The sequence below is a fragment of the Chroicocephalus ridibundus genome, chromosome 2 (genome assembly GCF_963924245.1).
Source record: "Chroicocephalus ridibundus chromosome 2, bChrRid1.1, whole genome shotgun sequence".
In the NCBI taxonomy this organism is placed as follows: Eukaryota; Metazoa; Chordata; class Aves; order Charadriiformes; family Laridae; genus Chroicocephalus; species Chroicocephalus ridibundus.
The window spans coordinates 93,949,659-93,969,439 of record NC_086285.1 but is presented as its reverse complement, the minus strand read 5'-3'; the positions used below and the strand labels follow the sequence as shown (position 1 = coordinate 93,969,439).

Here is a 19,781-nt window from a genome sequence, read left to right as displayed (position 1 = left end):
ATGTTTCAGAGTAGGACTTCTGAGGTGGGGAGGTAAATCGCACATGTGCTGTGCAAAAAAAAAAAAAAAGAAGAAAAGTAAAATTCACATAACAACGCTTCTATTAGTGCCTGCAAATATGTGTTCTCAGCCAGTATTTACCCCCTCTTCTTTTTCTTCTACACGATCGAGAATGAGCCTATATTCTCTCCTGTGGCTACATACAGGAATCTCCCTAAGACGATAAAGGTACTTTTTTGTGTACTGCAACTATCAGTCAAGCAAAACCAGAGTGTTTGAATCCAGATTTGAACCTCCCTAAATGTGAAGAGCTCTTCCGATCTCTGTTTTCATTTATACGACGCATTAAGGCTACAGTATATTTAGTCCTTGTCAACGCAACAGGAACCCCATAAAGTAAAAGCTGTCGTCGGATAGACATTGCTCTGTCCTTTGAAACAAAATAGGGAGGAACAGAAAAAAAGAAACCCCTCCTTTACTTGTAATGCATCGTATCTACGTGTTAAACTCCCCCAGGGCCGCAGGGGGGAGAGGTGCTGTGCTCGGCTGGGGCTCTTGGCTCTGGGAATGTCGGTGCCTGAACATAGAGGACATTAGTTCAGGCTCGGTTTTGCTGGCTGTTGAGAGGATGATGCGAAGTTTGTGGACTTGAAATTGAAAATCAGAGCCCGCCGAAATTAGTCACTAAAATGTTAACTGACTGAACAGAGATCAGGCCCCAAAAGCTCCGGCGGAGCCCCGCCGAGCCCCCCCGCCTGCCTCGCAGGTTTCCCTAGAAGAGAGCCGAGAGCAACCTCGGGCAAAACAGCAGCTTCAAAATTTAAATTTAATCTGGTCGAACATTGAGTGGGAAACAAGAAGTGAAAACTGTCAACTGTACCCAGATCCATTCAGATCACTTCTAGGGACAGTTTTGATACCAATTTATCCTTGTTATGCAAATTTCCTCACCAACCGGCTGGTTCCCAGTTATGCATGGGGAGAAGCGGTGGCCACATCTGCTTCCCGTTTTGCCGTTTCAGAGACGAGCCATCTGTTTGGCCTCATCCCGAACAGCCTGCTCGGTGCTGATTAACTTCCTCACCCCGCCAGCCCCGGGCGCACTGTCTGCTGCAAGGTGTAGATTTTTTTCTCTTTTCTTTCTCTCTCTCTTTTTTTTTTTTTTTTTTTTTTTTTCTTCTCTAACTGCTTATAAACCAGAACCTTCACTTCTTCTCTCCCAAGGGACAGGAAGGCGTTGGTTTGTGTGATTTGCAGCCGCCACCGGCGGCGGCAGCAGCAGCAGCAGCAGCAGCAGCTGCCCTCTATCACTCACGCGTTTCATACGTGTGGTCGGGACAGATAAAACTGGGAATTGTTCTGTGTCCTGGGACGGGCTTTAAAGCAGCGAGACCTTACCTTAAATGAAAAAAAAAAAATAAAAATAACGTAGTGCTAAATGCTGCAAAACTCTTGCTGCAGTTAAGCGGGATCTGTCCATTTAGCAAGAGCGGGGTTTCAGCCATGCTCGCTGCACCCTTTTTTCGTTTAAATGTGATGAATTCCTGCCGTCTGATGCCCGGTTTTGGATTTCTGGCTCCCATCTATCCCATTTTCCGTGAAACTCTGCAAATTTTTGGCCCTCCTCTTTTCTGAATGCCCGTCTTCTGGCAATGACTTTTCAGAAATGCTGTATGTCTGCAGCTGTCAGTGACTTTCATGAGAACTGCACGTCCAGCAGCCCTGGAAATTCAAAGCCTGTGTAGCCAAAAAGAAGATGAATCAAAGGGAAATCGGGATAATGGACCTCCCGTTAAGATTAAGACCTTCCATAGGCCAGGTCTGAGAGAATTTTTTTGTCTTTCATGATGCATTCAGATCCGAATTTGTTCTCATGCACCGTTTCCCTTCCAGACAAGACCGTGTTTCGTGATGGTGGACGTGACCTGGCTGGCCCGCAGCAGGGAAGGACGGCCTGGAGCTCTGACCCACAACACAGGCAGGAACAGGTTTTTTTCAGAAATCAAACATTTTGGTTTTCCAGTTGCAACATTCTCAGCTTTCAAATTGCTGCTGCTGGAACTCGAAGCTTTCGGTGAAAGCTTCTCCTTTATTTTTGGCCCTCTCACAAGCTGACAAAACCAGTGCAATATCCTCAGTCTCGTGGCAAAGTCAGGGGAGTTTCTAACCCCTTTTCCCCAAATAAGAAGTTGAATGATCCTGCCCACCGCTCCCCCCAGCCCTGAAAAAAATAGGAAATTGTTACATTATCAGATCTGTGCGCCCCAGGTCTGGCTCCCGAGTTCTCGTTTTGGTATCTACTAAAAGAATCTCATGTGCTTTCGTGCGTTTCTTGATTTTAAAAACTGACTGGGAAATGTTGGCTGCTGAGCGCATCTTAACACCGCTTTGGTGTGGAGATGCTTGTGGATGGATCGGGAAGCCTTTCTGGGGACTCGAGGCTGAAAATACTCACCCCTGGCCGTCGTATGTTTGTGTTTGTACAACAATTCGTACCTTTGCACCTACAGCAGTTCCTGATGCAATTTAATGGAGCTATGGGAGCAGGAAAAAGATACAAATACGATGGTTTGAAAAAAAAGTCTTTGAAATGCGATCGATACCCAGACTAGATTTTTAGCTACACAAACTTTCATTTATATCTGTGGGTGTCTCTACTTAAGCTCAAGGATTTATTAACATTGAATAACAATATTACATTTGGTCAGTTTTTGTGATGATGATTATTAACAGGCCATATTTGCTTTGCAGAAGAGTCACCCCTGAAACAGAAATTCGTAGATAATTTCAATTACTGAGAACTAGCTATGAGGGTGAACAGAAGAATTAGGATGTTAAAAGGTTCCTTCTTAGAGAAGAGTAGTCATAGTCTTATGATGAAACCCTACAACAGGAACTTAAGGAAAAGCTAGATTTTTGGGAACCTGTAAAAGAATCCATTGCAATACCATTAGAGTTTGTTTGTGTTTTTTTTTTTTAAAATCTCATTGTGTTCATAATAATACAGTTTTACGAATGGAAATATTTCTAAAACTTTATAAATGGTGCTTTTTCTAAGCAAAACAGTGATTCTTGTTTGCATTAAATATGTGATGTGAAATTTACTGTGCTGGAATCTGAAGGAAAGGGGGACACCTGCAGAGAAATCACCTTTGTTACGGCAAATAGTAGAAACAATTTCTCAGTGTTTTATTTTGAATTACCGTGACACTACATGCAGAAGTAATTGTGTTCTGTAATGACTTCCCCTGGCTGGTGGGAGGGAAGGGTAAGGAGAGGGCTAGAGAGGAGGCAACCTTCTCCAAGTCAGCGGCTCAAAGTAGCTGTGGGAGCTTTGTGGCCAGGGCCACTCCCTGGATGGGAGGTGGCCGCTTTAGGACCTGATCTTCAGCTGGAGCTGGCTTAGCAAGGCAGCTTCACATAGGTGGTGAGCGCAGGGTGATGGCCACGGCGTGACCTTTTTTTTGGCCACAGAAGATGATGGATGGTGAGGACAGCAAGGATGAACTCACCACAATGTGGGCTACAGTTGCGGCGGCTGGGGCTGAGGCCACGCACGATCCTCAGGGCTCCCTCCCTGCCCACGGAGCTGCCTACCTGCATCGCACCATATGCTGCCCGCTCGCACACACAGTCACACCCCCTCCCACCCCCCCCACGGCCTCCAGGTGTACCTGACGACTTCGTCACCTGCTGGGAGAGTTGTTCTGGGGTTTGGGTTTGGATTTTCTTTACCATGTTCTCTTGTCTTAAAAGACACATCTCACTTTGCAGACGTAATTTAATAACATTTCCAATTTTTATAAAGTTTGCTTGTTGTTTTTTTTTTTTTAAATACAATGTTCTCGAAGAAAAATGAAGTTACAATATAAAATCATGGGAAAAAAAAGTGTGTAAATACAACTTTTCTATTAGAAAAGGCGATGTCTGGGGAAGCGCTGGGAAGTGGTTACTTTTTACCTTTTTTAAAAAGACATAAACGTAAAGCTATTCACCATATTTACTCATTTTAGGGTTCAACTAAACCATATCAGGGCATTGCACCACAGCAAAAAAAAAAAAAAAAAAAGGAGAAAAAGGGAGATTACACTAAACTAGGTTTCTGAGGGCACATTTTTTTTTTGATGTACACATATACAACATCCTATTTTCTTGCATATGTTCATAAATAAAACTAATGAAACGCTTGTTTCTAAAAAAATAGAAGATGAATTTGTGCAAAAAAGAAAAAAAAACCCCGAAAAATAGCAAACCTAAAAAGCCTCTTAGTGACCGGGGAATGCTGTTTGCTCCTGCCTTTAGACTATGGCCTCTGATACACTGTGTCTTGATATACTTACTTACGCTACTGTACTGTTTCATATACAACATCGACATATTCTCTTATAGTATGAACAAGAAACCTCCAGACCCAGGAAACAAACCCACTGACAGTGTCTGGCAGTGCAGCATCGTGCCACGCGAACCATTTTAGAGATCTATATGTACGCACATACATATGTATATAAAATATTAACGATACACAACCCCACAGCTCGGGCACGTGCACGTCGACAAGAAAAGCGACACAGAAATTCATCCACGTGCGTGTGTGCACAGAGATGTTGCCGAGGTGGTGACCCTGCCCAGAAATCACATGTAAAAGTTAAGTTCAAAGGAGCCTTAAACTCCACCGGAGCGATCCTTCTTTACACGGGTAATGGATGGGGCTTTATTTGTGTTGGATTTTTAGCAAAAGCAAACAAACAAAACCACCTGCGTAAGCTTCTGCCCTCCCCTTTTATAGCTTGGGGTGTCTTAAAATGAAGGGTTAAAAAAGAAAATTATGGTATGGGGTGTAGAGTGGCCTAACTCTAAGAGCAGCAGGAAAGAGGTGTCAGAGCGGTAAAACCAGACTATTCCTGTCCAGCCAATATCTGACTACACCCAGGACACTGAAGCAGGGCTGGGGAGCTACTTCGTCCCTTCTTGACTGGCATCAATCGAAAGCGGAGCGGGGTGTCGTGGCTTAGGCTGGATCGGCCAATGACAGGCGACAGATGCTCTCCCTGACCTCGTGCTCCGAGGAGGAGGAGGAGGGATAAAGGACAAGGGGTAAAACCAGCTGGATGTATCCCCACCAGCTACGAAAAAACAAACCCCTTTCAACTTTATTTAAAAAAAAAGAAAAAAAGGAAAATCATCACTTCAAGCTCCTCCCTTGAAGGCCTTCTTCGGGTCATTCCTGTACAAAATACGTAACTGGTAACACCTCATTGCCGTGTACCGTCTCTCTTGAAGCTGGACGTGTATCAGGCATCGGCGACAAAACCGTAGTCGCGGCATGAAAGTGGCCGGCGATTCCTTGTGCCCACCCCCTGCGCGGTGCCGCGGGCTGGAAGGTAGCAAGCAGTAACATCTCTTAGGGCAATGACCTTTGGGCCCGCGGCTTACACTCATTTTTTGGGGGGGGTCATGGGCCACCCTGTATGTACCATCCCACCAAACACCTACTGGGGATTTGTTTTCCGTGCTGTGGGTTACACGCATCGGGCTACGGACTGTCATACACAGCATTCGCATTTGGTGGCAAAAGCTACAAAACGGGCACGCACGCAGGCACTTTCCGTGTAAAACCACCGCTGCGCCCGCGTGTCACGTGAAGTAAATGGCTTTCTTACAGCTGGCGTGCAAAGTTAAGACGTGAAATTGAAAAAGCATATACTTGTAATTCATTATTTCACCAGTACCTTTCCTCTAACTTCAGTGTTGTTGCTCTTGTCTTACACCTGCAAAAGTGAAAGCAGAAGAAGGAACTCTGCGTGCCTGTAAGAGCATGTGTATATAGGAAACGTGTATCAAATATAGCTACACATATCAGGCCAAATTGGTTCAGCACTCATGGTTCCACCGAGTCTCTTTTCTAATAAATACATGCGCTTGCATGCCCTTCCGAATGGAGCCCGTGTAACTGTATGCCAAGACGGCTAGTCTTGGTGGTTGAGTGATGGTGTTAGTTGGAGAACAGCCATTTCTTATGCAGAGTGGAAGCATTTATACATTAACTCAATAAGATGGGTTATTTTTATGAATGTTGCCCAGGAAGTATTGCAGCACCGACGACAGATTTTTATGCAGCTGCAAGAGTGTCTTTTTTGCCCAGTCTTAAAAGTACGAGGGTGTTCAGGGAGAGGAATGAACTATTTGGAAGAGGAAGTTAAGGAGAAGATTTTTTTAAAAAATACGTTTTTAACATCAGCTGTGTTTGGGGTTAAAATCTATTCTTCATAGAAGTTTTTATTCCAACTGAAGTTACAGCATCTGCAGCGGAACCTGCCACGGAGTAAGCTCCTCGTGGATTTTGCTGCGCTCTGCGAAGTGCTGCAGTCTCTGATCTCCATCCAGCAAAACGCCGGTTTTTTTTAACCTGAAGATCAGTTCCGCTGAAGTAAAAGCAACTTAAAGCACATGGTGAAATGATTTGTTGAATAGGAAGCCAGGGTTCTCAGCACCTTTGCCGGGCTTGGTCCACCCAAATAGCAAGTGCCAGGAAAAAGGAGGAAGGCCACAGATTTTGACTGGTTGGTTTAATTCAGCTCCGTGCTTTAAAAATAATTAAAAGTGCAACACTTACAGGTAGAGCCACAAAATCGACAAGAGGACATCTTCTGTGCAAGCAAAATGGGATCGTTTTTTCACATGTAAGAGAGGGGGACACTTGGATATTTTCCAGGCAGTTTAAAAAGATGAAAAATGTGCACAGAGAGCCCTTCCTCACATGTGTTTCTAGCTGGTGCTTTTCTCGACTGTACGTCATACTTTTCTAAATAACTAGAGCTTTAAAAAGAAGGAAAGAAAAATTAAATACATCGTAACTTGTTTATGCAGAGAGAAGAGGGGTTTCGTAATGAAAAGTGGGGTTTTATTGGACAGGGTGAGAAAACATTTATTCAAAGAAGAGCCAACAATACCCTTTTTCTATACATTAAATGCAATTCATACTTCACAGAGTATATTACAAGGGTGTTTCTTATCTCGTTCACATACCTGCTCGCCCGCCTAGTGACACAAACAAGGCATGCTGCGACGTCAATACCAGCAGCACCCTCGCAGGTGGAAACGTTCTACTCTTTACCACCAAAGCAACTCAGGACCCTCTGGCTGGGGGTCCCGTCCCACCCCAGCTGCCTGCAAAGTCGTCTGGGATGGGCCCCTCCGTCTTTAGTTGAGTTTAATCTTCCCAAAAGAGTCAGATAATACCAGGAAGTCAAAAAACACACACCTGTTGTAAGAGCCCTGCGCTCGGGGTGTTAAGAGGGAAAACTTGGCCACTCCTGCCTGTCCCGTCCTCGTCCGCGTGGTGCATCCTGTGCATGGTTAACAGTTTTGGCAAGGGAGGTTTGCAAGAAGCATCAGTTAAGGGAAGGGCTTTCAGCTATGTGACTACAAAAGCTCCTACTTACATTACTAAAGGTTTTTGGTGGTCAAACTTTTTCAGTAAAAACTTCAGTACTCATTTTAGAAAACTGAGTTGCAATGCATGCTACCAATAGGAAAAAAAAAATCTTTTCTTGTGGGAGAAGATCACTGAACTTTTGATTCTCTTGTTACTTTTACTGTCCAGCTGACTTGTGCTTTGCTGCTGTCGTGGCTCGTGCAGCTCCAGTAACGCAGCTGTGGAGGCTAGGGCTGTGCCGGAGGAGTTTTAACTCATGTGGAAACGGTGCTCCCCTCGAGTTATGTGGGAAGAGAATTCGTACCTGTCCTGGCTGTGGTAGCCGCACATGTTGCATTCAAAAGGATCGCGGAACCCGTGGCAGCCCATATGGATCGTGTACATCACGTGATCCAAGAAAAGGACTCGACAGTGTTCGCACTTGTAAACTTTCACTTGCTCCCCATTGCTGCTGATCACTTTGAAAGCATCCTGGGAATTGTCAGTACCTGCCCTCAAGACATCGTATTGCCTGTTTTCTTCTTTTATCGAGATGCCATTTCTTGCGTGGGGACCTATGTGGTTTGTCAGGTAAATTAAACCACTGCGTTCCTCGTTATTGCTCTCTGTATCTGTTGAGTCTTGGCAGCTGTTGCTGGGAGAGGCATCTCGTTCGGAGGAGACGGATTTGGCTTTGGAAAGCAGCAACAAGTTTTCCACTGCGCTGTCCTGAGCTGCGTGGTTGGAGCGAGCCTGATTGTCCCCAAGAGATTTGTGGAGCTGATACATGGGGCTGATGACGGGCACCACCTCAGAACCACCTGGTGGTGTCTGGACAAGGGGACGCAAGGACTCTGCCCCCAGGTAACTGATGGCGTTATTAATGGCCTGGTCTATAACGTGCGTCTGCATTATCTCATTCTCCTTCTCATAGTTGGTGGTGGCGTCGTATGGAAGATCGGGCAGACATTTCTCACCTGCAGTGAAAAACAGTCAGGAGTTAGAGGGCTGATTTCTACATAATTAAGGAACCAAACATCATGGATTAATAAAACAGCAACATGGAAGAAAAGAGTTGATCAAATCCACCTCTGAAATTCACCCGAGGTATTCATAGTTCTTTAATACAGCTGGTCAGAAAAATGGTTGGTTGGTTGGTGGTTTGTTTTTTGGTTTTTTTTTTTTAACCTGCAAAATAATTTGAGGTCTTTGGAAAAGCAAATGGATGAAAACAGATTCTGGAAATAATTATATGGGGACTCATGGGAGCTACAGATCAAGTGCTTCCTCCTCTCTTTCTCCTTTCTAACCGGGCTCCCTCAACAGCCTCCTACAGTGACCTGAGGCACGTCTCTGTGGTTAGTGAAGACGGTGTTCCAGCACAGTTACCGTGAGCCTGGCCTTTATGTTTCACAGCATGAAGCATATTATCAATATTTTTCCCTAAAGTATTACAATTTTAGACTGGAAATCGTATCTTTTCGTTTTAGACCTTCAATTCTTTACAAATAACCCACACCAGCAACGTGGTTATTTGTCATTTTGAAGAAAAATCAACAAAAACTTAACTTTTCATACTGCCACCTCCCCCCTACACCTTGTTTTTTAAATTAAGCCCTGTTAGGCACATTACCAGAAGCTACTCACGTTCCTAGAAATTTTGTGTCAAAAAATTATCATCTACAGGAGCAGTCAAGAACCATGGAAAAAATTTAACTGTATTTGTAGCTGGAATATATTTTTCCTGTGAGGTAAAGAGCCCTATATAGAGCAAGATTACTTTTTACTTGTAACTTCCACTCTGATTTGGGATGCCAGAAGTAAAGGGGGGACTCCTAATTTTTTAAAAATCAGGCTGCAGTAATGTATCTCTATCTGGATACCCTGGTATTGAATGCTGAGTTTCACTACAGTTTCTCAAAATTCCTGGACAGATATGTCTAAGCAAAACATAGAAGGTAAAAGATAGGAGGGGGATAAACTATTTAAAAGCACAGACGCTGATTTTATGAACCTGAACAGCCTCCTCAAACAGTGTAAAGCATCGCTGATATTATCAGGCTCCTAATAAATTTGTGCAAAGGCAAAAGGGTAAAAAATTCCCACAGAGTCTTAGGGACTACCAATAACACATTGTTTACAGTCCGGATGGATTTTGTAGCTCTGCAGATCTTGGGAAATTCATTGAAAGCCACAAACATCTCTGTGAGGTGCTGTCACACTTTTCTAATCAACGTGACATTTGCTGGTAGGCCTTGGAAAGTCCTAATCTGACTAAAAGAAAGGCTAATAGGAGCATGGAAAATTTACCAGAAGATCTGCACATTGATTTATCAACAATTTCCCACCCAGTTTCTACTCAAATTGACTACTCCGAGTCAGCGAAGAGCCCAGAAAACTTCTAGCATGACACTATTGCAATGATGGGGCTGAAGTGTAGAAAGCCGTGCTGTCTACATTTCCCACAAGATCTGGTTTCACACCAGTTCGTCTGTGCTCTGCAAGCGAAGAAACACTCCGAGCGTTGCGTAAGTTCCTATAAGGGATGTAGGGCACAGACACCTTCTCGCTGCGCTGCACAAGCTTCGACTTCCTCTTCTTTCCTTTCCCCGTTATTCTGCCAATTTGAGCTCCCCTCTGCTGGGGTGCATTTTATTTTTTTTTCAGATTTGCCCATTCTAATGCCATAGAGTTTTCAGGCAGAGTTTGAGGCTTAAGATTCCAAATAGGCGCTGTGAAAGACTCTTGAACGACATAGAGAAAAACTGTCCTAATATAAATGTATACCCTTAACCCAAGAAGGAAAAAATTAGGTCCCAATAGTTTGTATTCCATGCGCACTGTGTATCACCAAAAAGTTGGACTGGTCTTCATTATACACAAAAAAAGCGCACAATTTTAATAGCTGTTTCTTGGGTAATATTTGCTTTATGTAGCATAGCCAGCTGGTAGGTGGACTGAGAGGATCAAGTGCTCATAAGAAAAATTTGGTTCCAAGCAGAACTGTCTGAAACAGACACAAAGTTAAGGTAGGAAGGTATCATTCCTGTATCTGGCCAATGCAGATAATATTTGCACTCATTAAAAATAATAGCTCATTTCTGTGGTTATTAAAGCATAAGTAAATTAAACTGCTAATGGTTTGATGCACTTCAGGCTTCGCACTGCCCAGGGTTCTGCAGCAGGTACCTAAACAGTAAAAATGCACTTCGTGCAGGTGGCCATCTTTTTCTTTACCTTTTTTTTTTTTTTAAACCCCTCTCTTTTCTTTGCTGCCTATTGTTTTAACATGATAAACATGTGTCAACCTCGCTTGAAGTTCTCACTCTCTAGTCTGGATGGCCCAGTTCTGCTCTTGGGTCTGGGAGCTATTCCAGTTTGGAAAAAACAGAGAATTTTACAGATAACTGGCTTAATTTGGTGAACAATCTCACTTTTGAAAGGTAATGAATTTAGCCTTGAGAACGACGAGTGAAACAGCAGAGAGTCTCCCCCTTAGGCGAAGGATGCCATTTGCTCCTTCTCCCTGGAATTCAGCACGGGGATTGGGATGACACGGTAATCTACAGGAGCAATAAATATGTTTTATTACCCAAAAGCTCTCCTGACCAGCTGGCCCAAGCTTGTGTTAATCAGGAATTTACCTATTACATGAAGCAGCAGGTGAGGACTGGAAAGGAAAGGATTTGGGGGCATTTTCTTGTCAGAAAAGTTCATCCTTTTGAAGATTAGCAAATTTCCATAAATATCTGCTGTCGGTAAATTGTCTTCCTACATCTCACCCTGAATAACTAACTGACAGGAAACTCTGCCCTCCTAAAACTCATAGTTATTCTCAGGGTGAAGAGAGAAAAGGAGAACGAAAAAGCCAGTTCACACCCATGGATACATCGCATATAGGATACTTGCTAGTACTTTTAAAATTTTAATGCTTCTGGTCTTGCTGGAGCTTTCACAGAATTAGTATTTTGCCTAATGCAATCAGTTGCTAGAATTTCTAAACGAACCAGGTTCACCTCACATAGTTGATATTTTCTTAGTAACTACCTCTAATACAACTTTTGTCCCTTTATAAGCATAAGCATTTCTTATCCTTGACTACCTCCTGGAATTGTTGCCTTTGGACTTGAAGACAATCTTGGACTTTCATTTCAAACCTTTTGTTGCACCTCCTGACGTAGCCTGAGACTCCCCTTTCCTTGTCTCAGAAATACTAACTTTCCTTTCACCTTTGTGTCCTCATTGAAGAATGTATATTTGGAATTTCTGTCCTGTAAACTGGTATTTTTTGCCTTAACTTTTAACTGAAGACCTTCTTAGTGTGGGGGGTTTTTTTCAAAGACTTCGGTTTTCTCTGCTTGTTTCCTACAGACTAATATTATAAATGAATGTGCAGAGAATTATAAAAGAACCTAACTACCTAAGAGTATATGCTGTCCTCTGATCTCCCATGTTTTTATTCATTTAAGACTAACTCTACATAGCTGAAAAAACATTGTCTGTGGGTCTCACTATTACAGAACTGATCTAACCCCTACTTGGTACAGGCTCACCAAACAGAACAATATAGCCTCCATTTTTTCACTGTTAAAACAAAAACATGCCTACTAGGTGCAACGGGCATGAAGTTTTTGCATCATTTATAGAATGTACCCAAAGATGTTTTCATTTAGGTATTGTTCTCAGACCTTCGTACATTTATTTCCGTGACCATTCTGGGCTGTAAAAGTATACAGACTTTCTAAAGGGGTGAAGAATATTATCCAGCCCATGCTCAACTATTCACAAATGCTTTCACAAACACCGATATGCCCAGATCTGGATGTCATCCAAGATATTAATAAAATAACCCTGAAAGTGTGGTCAAATGCTTTTCCAATAGGAAACTTTTATTCCTATCTTTAGGTTCTTAGGGCAACTTCAAGACCCTATCCAGATCTTGTAACGATCTGGTTCATAAGCATTAGAAAAAGACAGGAAGAAGGCTTAAACTCAGTCTCCAGATGTGGAAAATTAAACATGCAGAAATGTATGCTGGAGAAGTTTGGTTGTTTTGTTTTTCCCCCAACACATCGCTGTATCTGCTTCTACAGAGACAGATATTGGTAATTTAGTTAAACAAGTAAAATCATGAAGCAAACGTAAAAATCCTGTGAGACCCTTTTTTTGGGCTTTGTTTTGTTTTATTTTTTAGGAGACAGCAAACGTTTAACTCTTACCAACAAATTTCTGAGGCATAGAGCTCTTACGTTTGGCGACGTTACTTGCTAGTCTATCCAGCACGAGGGATCTTTCTGACCCTATCTTGCACAGGTCTTCAGCCATTTCACTCTGGTTAGTTTCCTCTTTTATGACTGAAATCAAATGACATCAGAAGGGTTAGGCATGCTCGTTCCATTTTAATGGAACTATCGTCTTCAGGTTATTGTTTCTCAGCTAATGTCTTTTAGCTCCCAACCAGCCGGAAGGAGGAGCTCACCACTGCAGGCACAGGAGGATTCTGACTCCTGGTAACAAAATCCCTCACGCCAACTAATCCATGCACTTGTTCATGTTTCCCTCGTTTAGGATACCAAAACGAGATTGCAACTGGAAGGCGCCTGCCTGTATGTAACGTAATCACTCCACCCGTGTTCTACAGCCACTCTGCTTTGCCTTGAATAAATTACATCCTAACATTACACGGGACATGCAGCAGTTCATCTTTCCACCCTCCCGCTGTCACCCCACCCGTCCCTCTGCACCTCTCCCAGTGGAACCACCTGAACGACCATCGCTTCTTTAGCAGGAACAACGGCCAAACTTCTTAACTCCAGCAGCGGAAGACGTGTTTGCAAGGCACACCAACCCTTCTCCCCTTCTCCCTTAGTAAATATTGCTATACGTCCTTGATGCTAATTTAGACTTTAAACGGCAATTTAACCTAGTTGCTAAAGTCACATTTATAGTGGAGTGCTGACTTCCAACACTCAGACGTGCTTCCCAACTTCCTGCTGCTGCTGAGACACTGTAGGATTAGAAAGGAGCTTAACTATGAGGCTCTAGGAAAGGGAGGCTATTTCCCTTTCACCACATTTCACTTCAGTATTTTCCTGCAGAAACAGAAAGGATGTATGAAAATGCACTGTCAAAGCAATGACTATGAAAAAATGTATGGAAAGGTATTTCTGACTTCTAGCATCTAAAGTAAAGGTGATACCCAGTGAGATCACAGCACAACTGGTTTTTGTATTTTTCTTTTTTTTTTTTTTTTTTTGCAAGGTGGGTCAGAGACAGGAGAGAAAGAGGTTAATTTGACTTTTACCTGCTACTAGGCTATGGATATTTTTCCTGAACTTGTGAGTTGCTATTAAAGGGAGAAAGAAAAGATGATTTTTTTAGACTTTGGTTCTGCAAGCTATTTCAATTAGGTGCACCACTCCACTACGTTTTGCCTTCTCTGCCTGCTGAGAATTTGTTTTATCGCTGGATTTCCTCCTTTTAGCTATGAGATGGGTTCACAGAACCCCTTAGTCTGATACCTGGGTGTTTCTCAATAGTTGAGAACACGCTGTTCCTATGGAATGTTATTTTTGCAACATACCGCTATTATAAAAGGATGACTGTGAAAGTTTCATTGCTCCTGAAAGATGCGAAATCAGGGTCTGGTGGACAACTGGAAAGAACAGGTGAGGTGTCCTAGACAGCAACAACCCGCAATACCAAGGGGAAGAGTAAACAACCGGTTCTTGAGCCCCTGCTGCAGCAGCACATACTGCAGTGACAGTGACCGTGACAGTGACAAGGAGTCTCCTGGAATTATGCCCCAGTCCCATAAGATGCTAAAGATTGTCAGCAATGCAAGATAGGGGCAGAATTTGGTCATGAAGATGCAGGATAGTAAAGGGCATTGATGGTATCTAGTCACCATCGAACCAGCACACAGTAGCAAACGTCATGCGCTGGCTAAGGCTTCCAGGTACCACGTTGGGAAGAGACTTACAGGGAATGTTTTAAAGCAGCCTGTTCATCGACAGGGAAACAAAGACTGAATTTTTAATTAAAAGTTGAAATGATCAAGAAATATCTGTTTCGGATATAACAACACTCTGTTTCTGGTCAGTTCAAGAGAGGGTAAGCTATGTATTCAACTGCCAAACTTTTAATATGGCAACTTTTAAAACAGCTATAAAAAAAAAACCCAAACTGGCCAAATTGAATTATGTACTGATTTCCAGCCTTGGCAAATGACACCCCCTGCAATTTGCCACCAACCTGATAACTATTTTTCTATAATTTGCTGTCTGTGAACCGAAAAAAAAAATTATTTATCTTTCCAAATGAAAATCCACAAGTGACAGAAGAAATTATAATTGATGCTTTCTAAACTTCAGAAACTATTTCTATTGTTATTTTATAGAGGCCTGGCTGATAAGACTTCAGCACCCTTCCACTCAACTCAAATGCAAAACTCCAATTAATACCTCTAAAATAAGAACTTCACATGAATGGTGAGATTCTAGTCCTTTAAAATCAGAATTTGGCCATTAGATTCAGCAGGTTCCTAATTTCATGCTGAATCTCCTTCTTTTAAAGAAAGCAAACAAAGGCTAAAATATAAATACAACCTCTTGTTCCCCTCCTTACTCCTCTATGCTGGATCTTTCCCTTATTTAAGTACTGTCCCAATTATATTTGTTAGATTTACAAGCTGATGGAAAGCTTTTACCAGTTTAGGTCCTTTATACTGACATTTTTTGTATGTACACAGAACAAAGTATTTTAAAACTGCTGTAAAAACCAATCCCACTGTAGCAGAATGTCAAATCGGATGTCCTGGCAGAATTTTGTACCAACTTTTTTGAGTCTGGGGGAAAAAAAGGGCCTGAATTATGACTCTAACAGCTCCATATCACACTATGAAATATTAGAAGAACAGTGTTATTTTTCTAGCTATAATGTAGAATGCACTAAAAATCCGAGAAGGACACTCACTCGCTCTCAACTATTTCATTGCACATTTTCATCTCTGAGTTTATGAGGGAAATAAATAATGTAAACATGGCAAAATGATATGTTTGCAATGAAGTAAAATAGATTGTTTAGAATGCAAGAAACCAGGAAAAAGGCAGGAAAGGTTTATTTTTAGAAACATAAGGAATTGATTTATTAACTGAGTACTAAAATGTTTTATTTTAAGAGTGAATTTTTTGGCAGGATACAAGGTCTAAAGCCAGAAGCTATTCCTTTAATTCTTTTTCCTAATTTGCAAAAGCACTCCTATTATATGAAATATGGATATATATGATACTTTCAGCATATGCAAGGAAGAATTCATTCTTCCAAACATTCACAAATTCCTCAAGTTTCCCTCCCACTGAGGTATTAGCTATTCAGTCCTAAGCTAGTGTAAACTCTTCTGTCATGATTTTCTATAAACAGAAGTCCACCTCTAAAATTGTATTATTTCTTATTAAAGTTTACGATTCCTTATATCCAGTTTCATCTGGACATTTTTGCTTACTAAAACTTTAGTAGTAGTTCAGCTACTCATTCATGCAGATTTTCATGTTCTGCATGCACGCATTCAAATCCATGTGCCAGACACTGAAAATTCAAATCCAAAACCAGAATATTTGCTTCTCAATCCCATCAGCTCTTTGAGGAATAGGTATTGCTGCCTACTGTATATTACGTCGAGCTTTTCTATTTATGCATTCTCCAGCCCCTCAATAAAATTATAAGGGGCGCTGCTCTAACATGCTGTCTGCCCAGAAGCATCTCAGCTGTATTCACAGCTATCATTATGTGCATATACTTTACATTATTTGATAGCATGTAAAAACATATTCAGGTTCTGTCCAGATATAAAATATTACATTAGGCATCATTGCAAATAAGTCAGAGAGAACCTTCCATTTTTGTCATTTGACAAACCAAATAACATACACTGACAGGATCAAAAAGGTATGCCAGAAATTTAACTCACTGGATGGGCTTAAACTCCACCACAGAAGCTGGACCTTATATTCTCTATCTAAATCTGCACATGCAAGGGGATTTTGGATGGCTATTTACTGCGATCAATCCCATATAGAACTTTAGGATCTTGTTAAAAAAAGTCCAAACCCCAATATCCGCCTGCTTTATCTCGAGGCATAGCTTCAGATTTGATATTCTCCAAGAAATGGATTTTACCTTCATCATAAGACCAGTATCTCAGAGAAGCACAACAGCTCCTCACCTCCCCCCAGTTTTCTTTTAAAGGGGAGGTTGGGAAGAAGGCTGGCAACAAAGTTCTTTCTGGACTGTCTCAATCAAACTGGTTAAATTAAATGCCTCTGGCTTTACGTCCTCTTGCTTGGAAGAGTGAGATCAAAGCCAGGTGGCTCATCCTTGTTAGATGCGTTGGTCCTAGTGGTCAAGTAAGGCCCTTAAACTGTGCCTGGGAAGGGCAGGAGATGTGCAATGCAGAAGGTTCTGCAGCCCTACCTAGAACACTGATGTTAAGTGTCTTTTTTAAGAAGACATCCACAAGAGTACTGTGATATAGGACTCCAAGCAAAAGGGAAAGGTGGTGAGACGATGCACTCATACTGTCTTGAGATGGTGAACTGAAATTTTCCAGGTCTTGCAAGTGTTTTGCTACATGCGTGTGTTTTACTTCGGCTTTCTGTTTGAGCTAAACAAAACGAGGTAACAGCCACATATTTATCAAATATAGAATAAGTCCAGATGCAATATCATACATATGGGGTATGTGTGTGCCTCCCCAATGCAAAAGATGCCACAAATGGTACTACTGTTCCTTTTGCACTCCTTTGTCTCTGTATGTGGCAGTGTTAATCCCCAAATGGACATGTTTATTACCTGAATAAAGGCTGCTTGAGATATTCATGGTTTGCAGGTAGTTATGACAGCGTTCTTTATGTTCTTCCAAAGAGCTGCGCTGCTTGTAGCTGCGACCACAGTATCCACACTTATGCGGTTTGCCAACTGGAGAAAACACAATTAATTGAGAGATTCAGATGAGGTATTCAACAGCATATTAATAATGGTAAGAACAACAGGAAAAAAGTCCACCCCCAAAATAAACTCACGCTGTGGTGAACGGAAGAAATATTTTGTTGATTTTAAAAACAAAACAAAACAAACTAATGGAAAACTAGTTTTATATCTTTACATCAACAGGCCAGTTCTGTGGGTGCTGCAAGCTGGTTTCAGGTTATTCACATCAGATAAGGACTGCGACATTGAATCTTCAAAACCAGCATCTACAGAAGTTAGAAACTGAGACACCTTCAGAGGTCTGATCGTAGTTGCTTTAGTGCCTGGCTCCCGCGGAGACTGCCAACGGGGGAACTGGTGGTGTCGGCAGAGACACCTGCCCACGGCTGGATGTCAGTTCTGATGTAACCAGAACCAGCGTAACCCTTTTAGGACAATGTTAGATTTCACGTGTTTTCTGCTTGTGGAAATTCAAGAGAAATGGCATGACAAATTTTTTGTCTGTATTACACCAATCCAGATGTAGGTAGTTCCAGGGATTTTGCAGTAACAATATGGTTTCATGGACTTCTGGACCTGAATTTTCTGTATTAGCATGACAAGGCTGTCACCTCGTATGTCATTTTACAATTTTAGATGGTTACACAGCTTAACTTTTGAATTTTATTTACAAATTCTCAGGTGAAAATCAGACTCAGGCATCCAACTTGTTTTGTAATGCACTGATGTCAATTTGCCAATGGCAGGAACTAATGAAAATCTACAGTTTGTGCATTGTTTCTTTAGCTACGCAATCCTCAGAGTTTGCCAAAAGTGTCTAGGTATAATTCATGTGTATACAAAAAATTACCTTTAAAATCGTGCATCCGTGAATATCAGCAACAGTAAGGGAGAGGGAGGTAAATAGTATTCTAAATATGCGCTTTCCTGAATTGGGCCAGGACTGAACGGGAGAAGTAGAAGTTATTTTGCACATCTGGGACCAACACTAGGCATCTTATTATTTAATGTGTGTGCTAAAGAAGAATTTCCTTAGTTTTCTGCAACACAAAAATGTCACTTTGAGAGCTCCCCTTCTGCTATTCAGAACTTGGTCCCAAAGCCAACTTTGGCAAGTAAAGCTACCAGTGTCAGTTCCAGCAACATGTTTTGGAGGTCTCCTAGCCAAATAAAAATTTGCATTTCCATCTTAGCTTGGGAAACTAGATGAGACAACACTCTGCTTTTAAAGGCACTTTAAAGGTGCTAAATTGGTTTTGCTTCACAGAAGGTATTTGACCATGGCTTCTGTCAAACAATGAGATGTTCGTGGTAATGGAAAAGCGCAGCTATTCAAGAATATTTATTCAGATCTCCATATTACTCTTGAGACAAAACCCCGAAAACCTCTAGCAGAATCCTCTTTTTTTGAAGATTATTATCTTTCTCTTTCCCACTGTCTCCCTCCTTCCCAGCCTTTGTCTTTCAAAGTACTTGTAATAACAAGGTGCAACAAATAACTGCTGCTAAATGCTGTAGGTGCTATTCACTCCTTAGGTCAAGAATGACTACCAAACTGGAGGTTTTTGAGACTTTGTGACTTAAAACCTGCGGTGTGTAGAACTTATATTATCTCTATAAGCGGCTAAATGCCATCCAAACCCTAAAACATTCATCAGCTTTAATTCAGGTTCAAAGTTCCATGAAATGGATTACTCACATGAGGCTTGTAAGATGAAACCCTAATACAGAAACTTTTAATCAGCCAAGACGTATGGGAAAAAACCCCAGTTCTTCTGGTGTAGGATCATGAGCATGACATGAGTTTAGTCATTTCTTTCCTGCTAAAACACTGCGGCCAGCTCACAGCTGGGTTAAACCCAACACAGGGCTTCTCGCCTCCCCGGGGTGAGAAGACCTCCCAAGCTTGGTGGCCGTGAACGCCTCCGTCTCCTCAAGGGGTGCAGTGACAAGCACTCCTGGATGGTCCCGCATCTTCACTTACCCGAGTGAGTCCTCAGGTGTCCCGTGAGGGCATCCCTGCGACGGCAGGCATAGTTACACAGGTGACACTTGAAGGGCTTTTCACCCGAGTGCAACTTTATGTGGCGCAGAAGGTTGCCCTTCTGTGTAAAGGAGGCTCCGCACTGATTGCACTGGAAAGGGCGTTCTCCTACAGGGAGAAGGAGAAAATATGTGAGAACAAAAAATCTTATGTGGTAACAAGAGAAAGATTTCAGTGAGAAAGTTGTTTTCTCACTGCTGCTCTGTGACTTCCACCGGCTGCAGGTTTGATATAACATGAGGCTTTCAGACTAAACCTGCCAGTTTCTTAATGCTTCACTGGCTGGGTCAATTTGATCTGAAAATCTAATTTTTTTTTTCTAAATCAGAATGGCAC

The 19,781-nt window shown here is 42.1% G+C and overlaps 1 protein-coding gene across 10 annotated transcripts in view; it reads right to left on the bottom strand.

The window, feature by feature from the left end:
- Positions 1-3,831: 3,831 nt before the first annotated feature.
- Positions 3,832-19,781, bottom strand: part of IKZF1 (IKAROS family zinc finger 1) — a 71,839-nt gene continuing 55,889 nt past the window's right edge. For 5 of the 10 annotated variants that reach the window (XM_063326222.1, XM_063326220.1, XM_063326221.1 and 2 more), the window contains 4 exons: positions 19,386-19,553; positions 17,264-17,389; positions 12,634-12,768; positions 3,836-8,391 (listed from right to left, as the gene is read on the bottom strand). In XM_063326222.1, coding sequence (XP_063182292.1) covers positions 7,685-8,391; positions 12,634-12,768; positions 17,264-17,389; positions 19,386-19,553 — 1,136 coding nt within the window. In that variant the 3' untranslated portion in view covers positions 3,836-7,684. Of the gene's footprint in view, positions 8,392-12,633; positions 12,769-17,263; positions 17,390-19,385; positions 19,554-19,781 lie in introns of all 10 variants that reach the window. The other 5 variants (XM_063326228.1, XM_063326224.1, XM_063326229.1 and 2 more) reach the window with 5 other exon arrangements.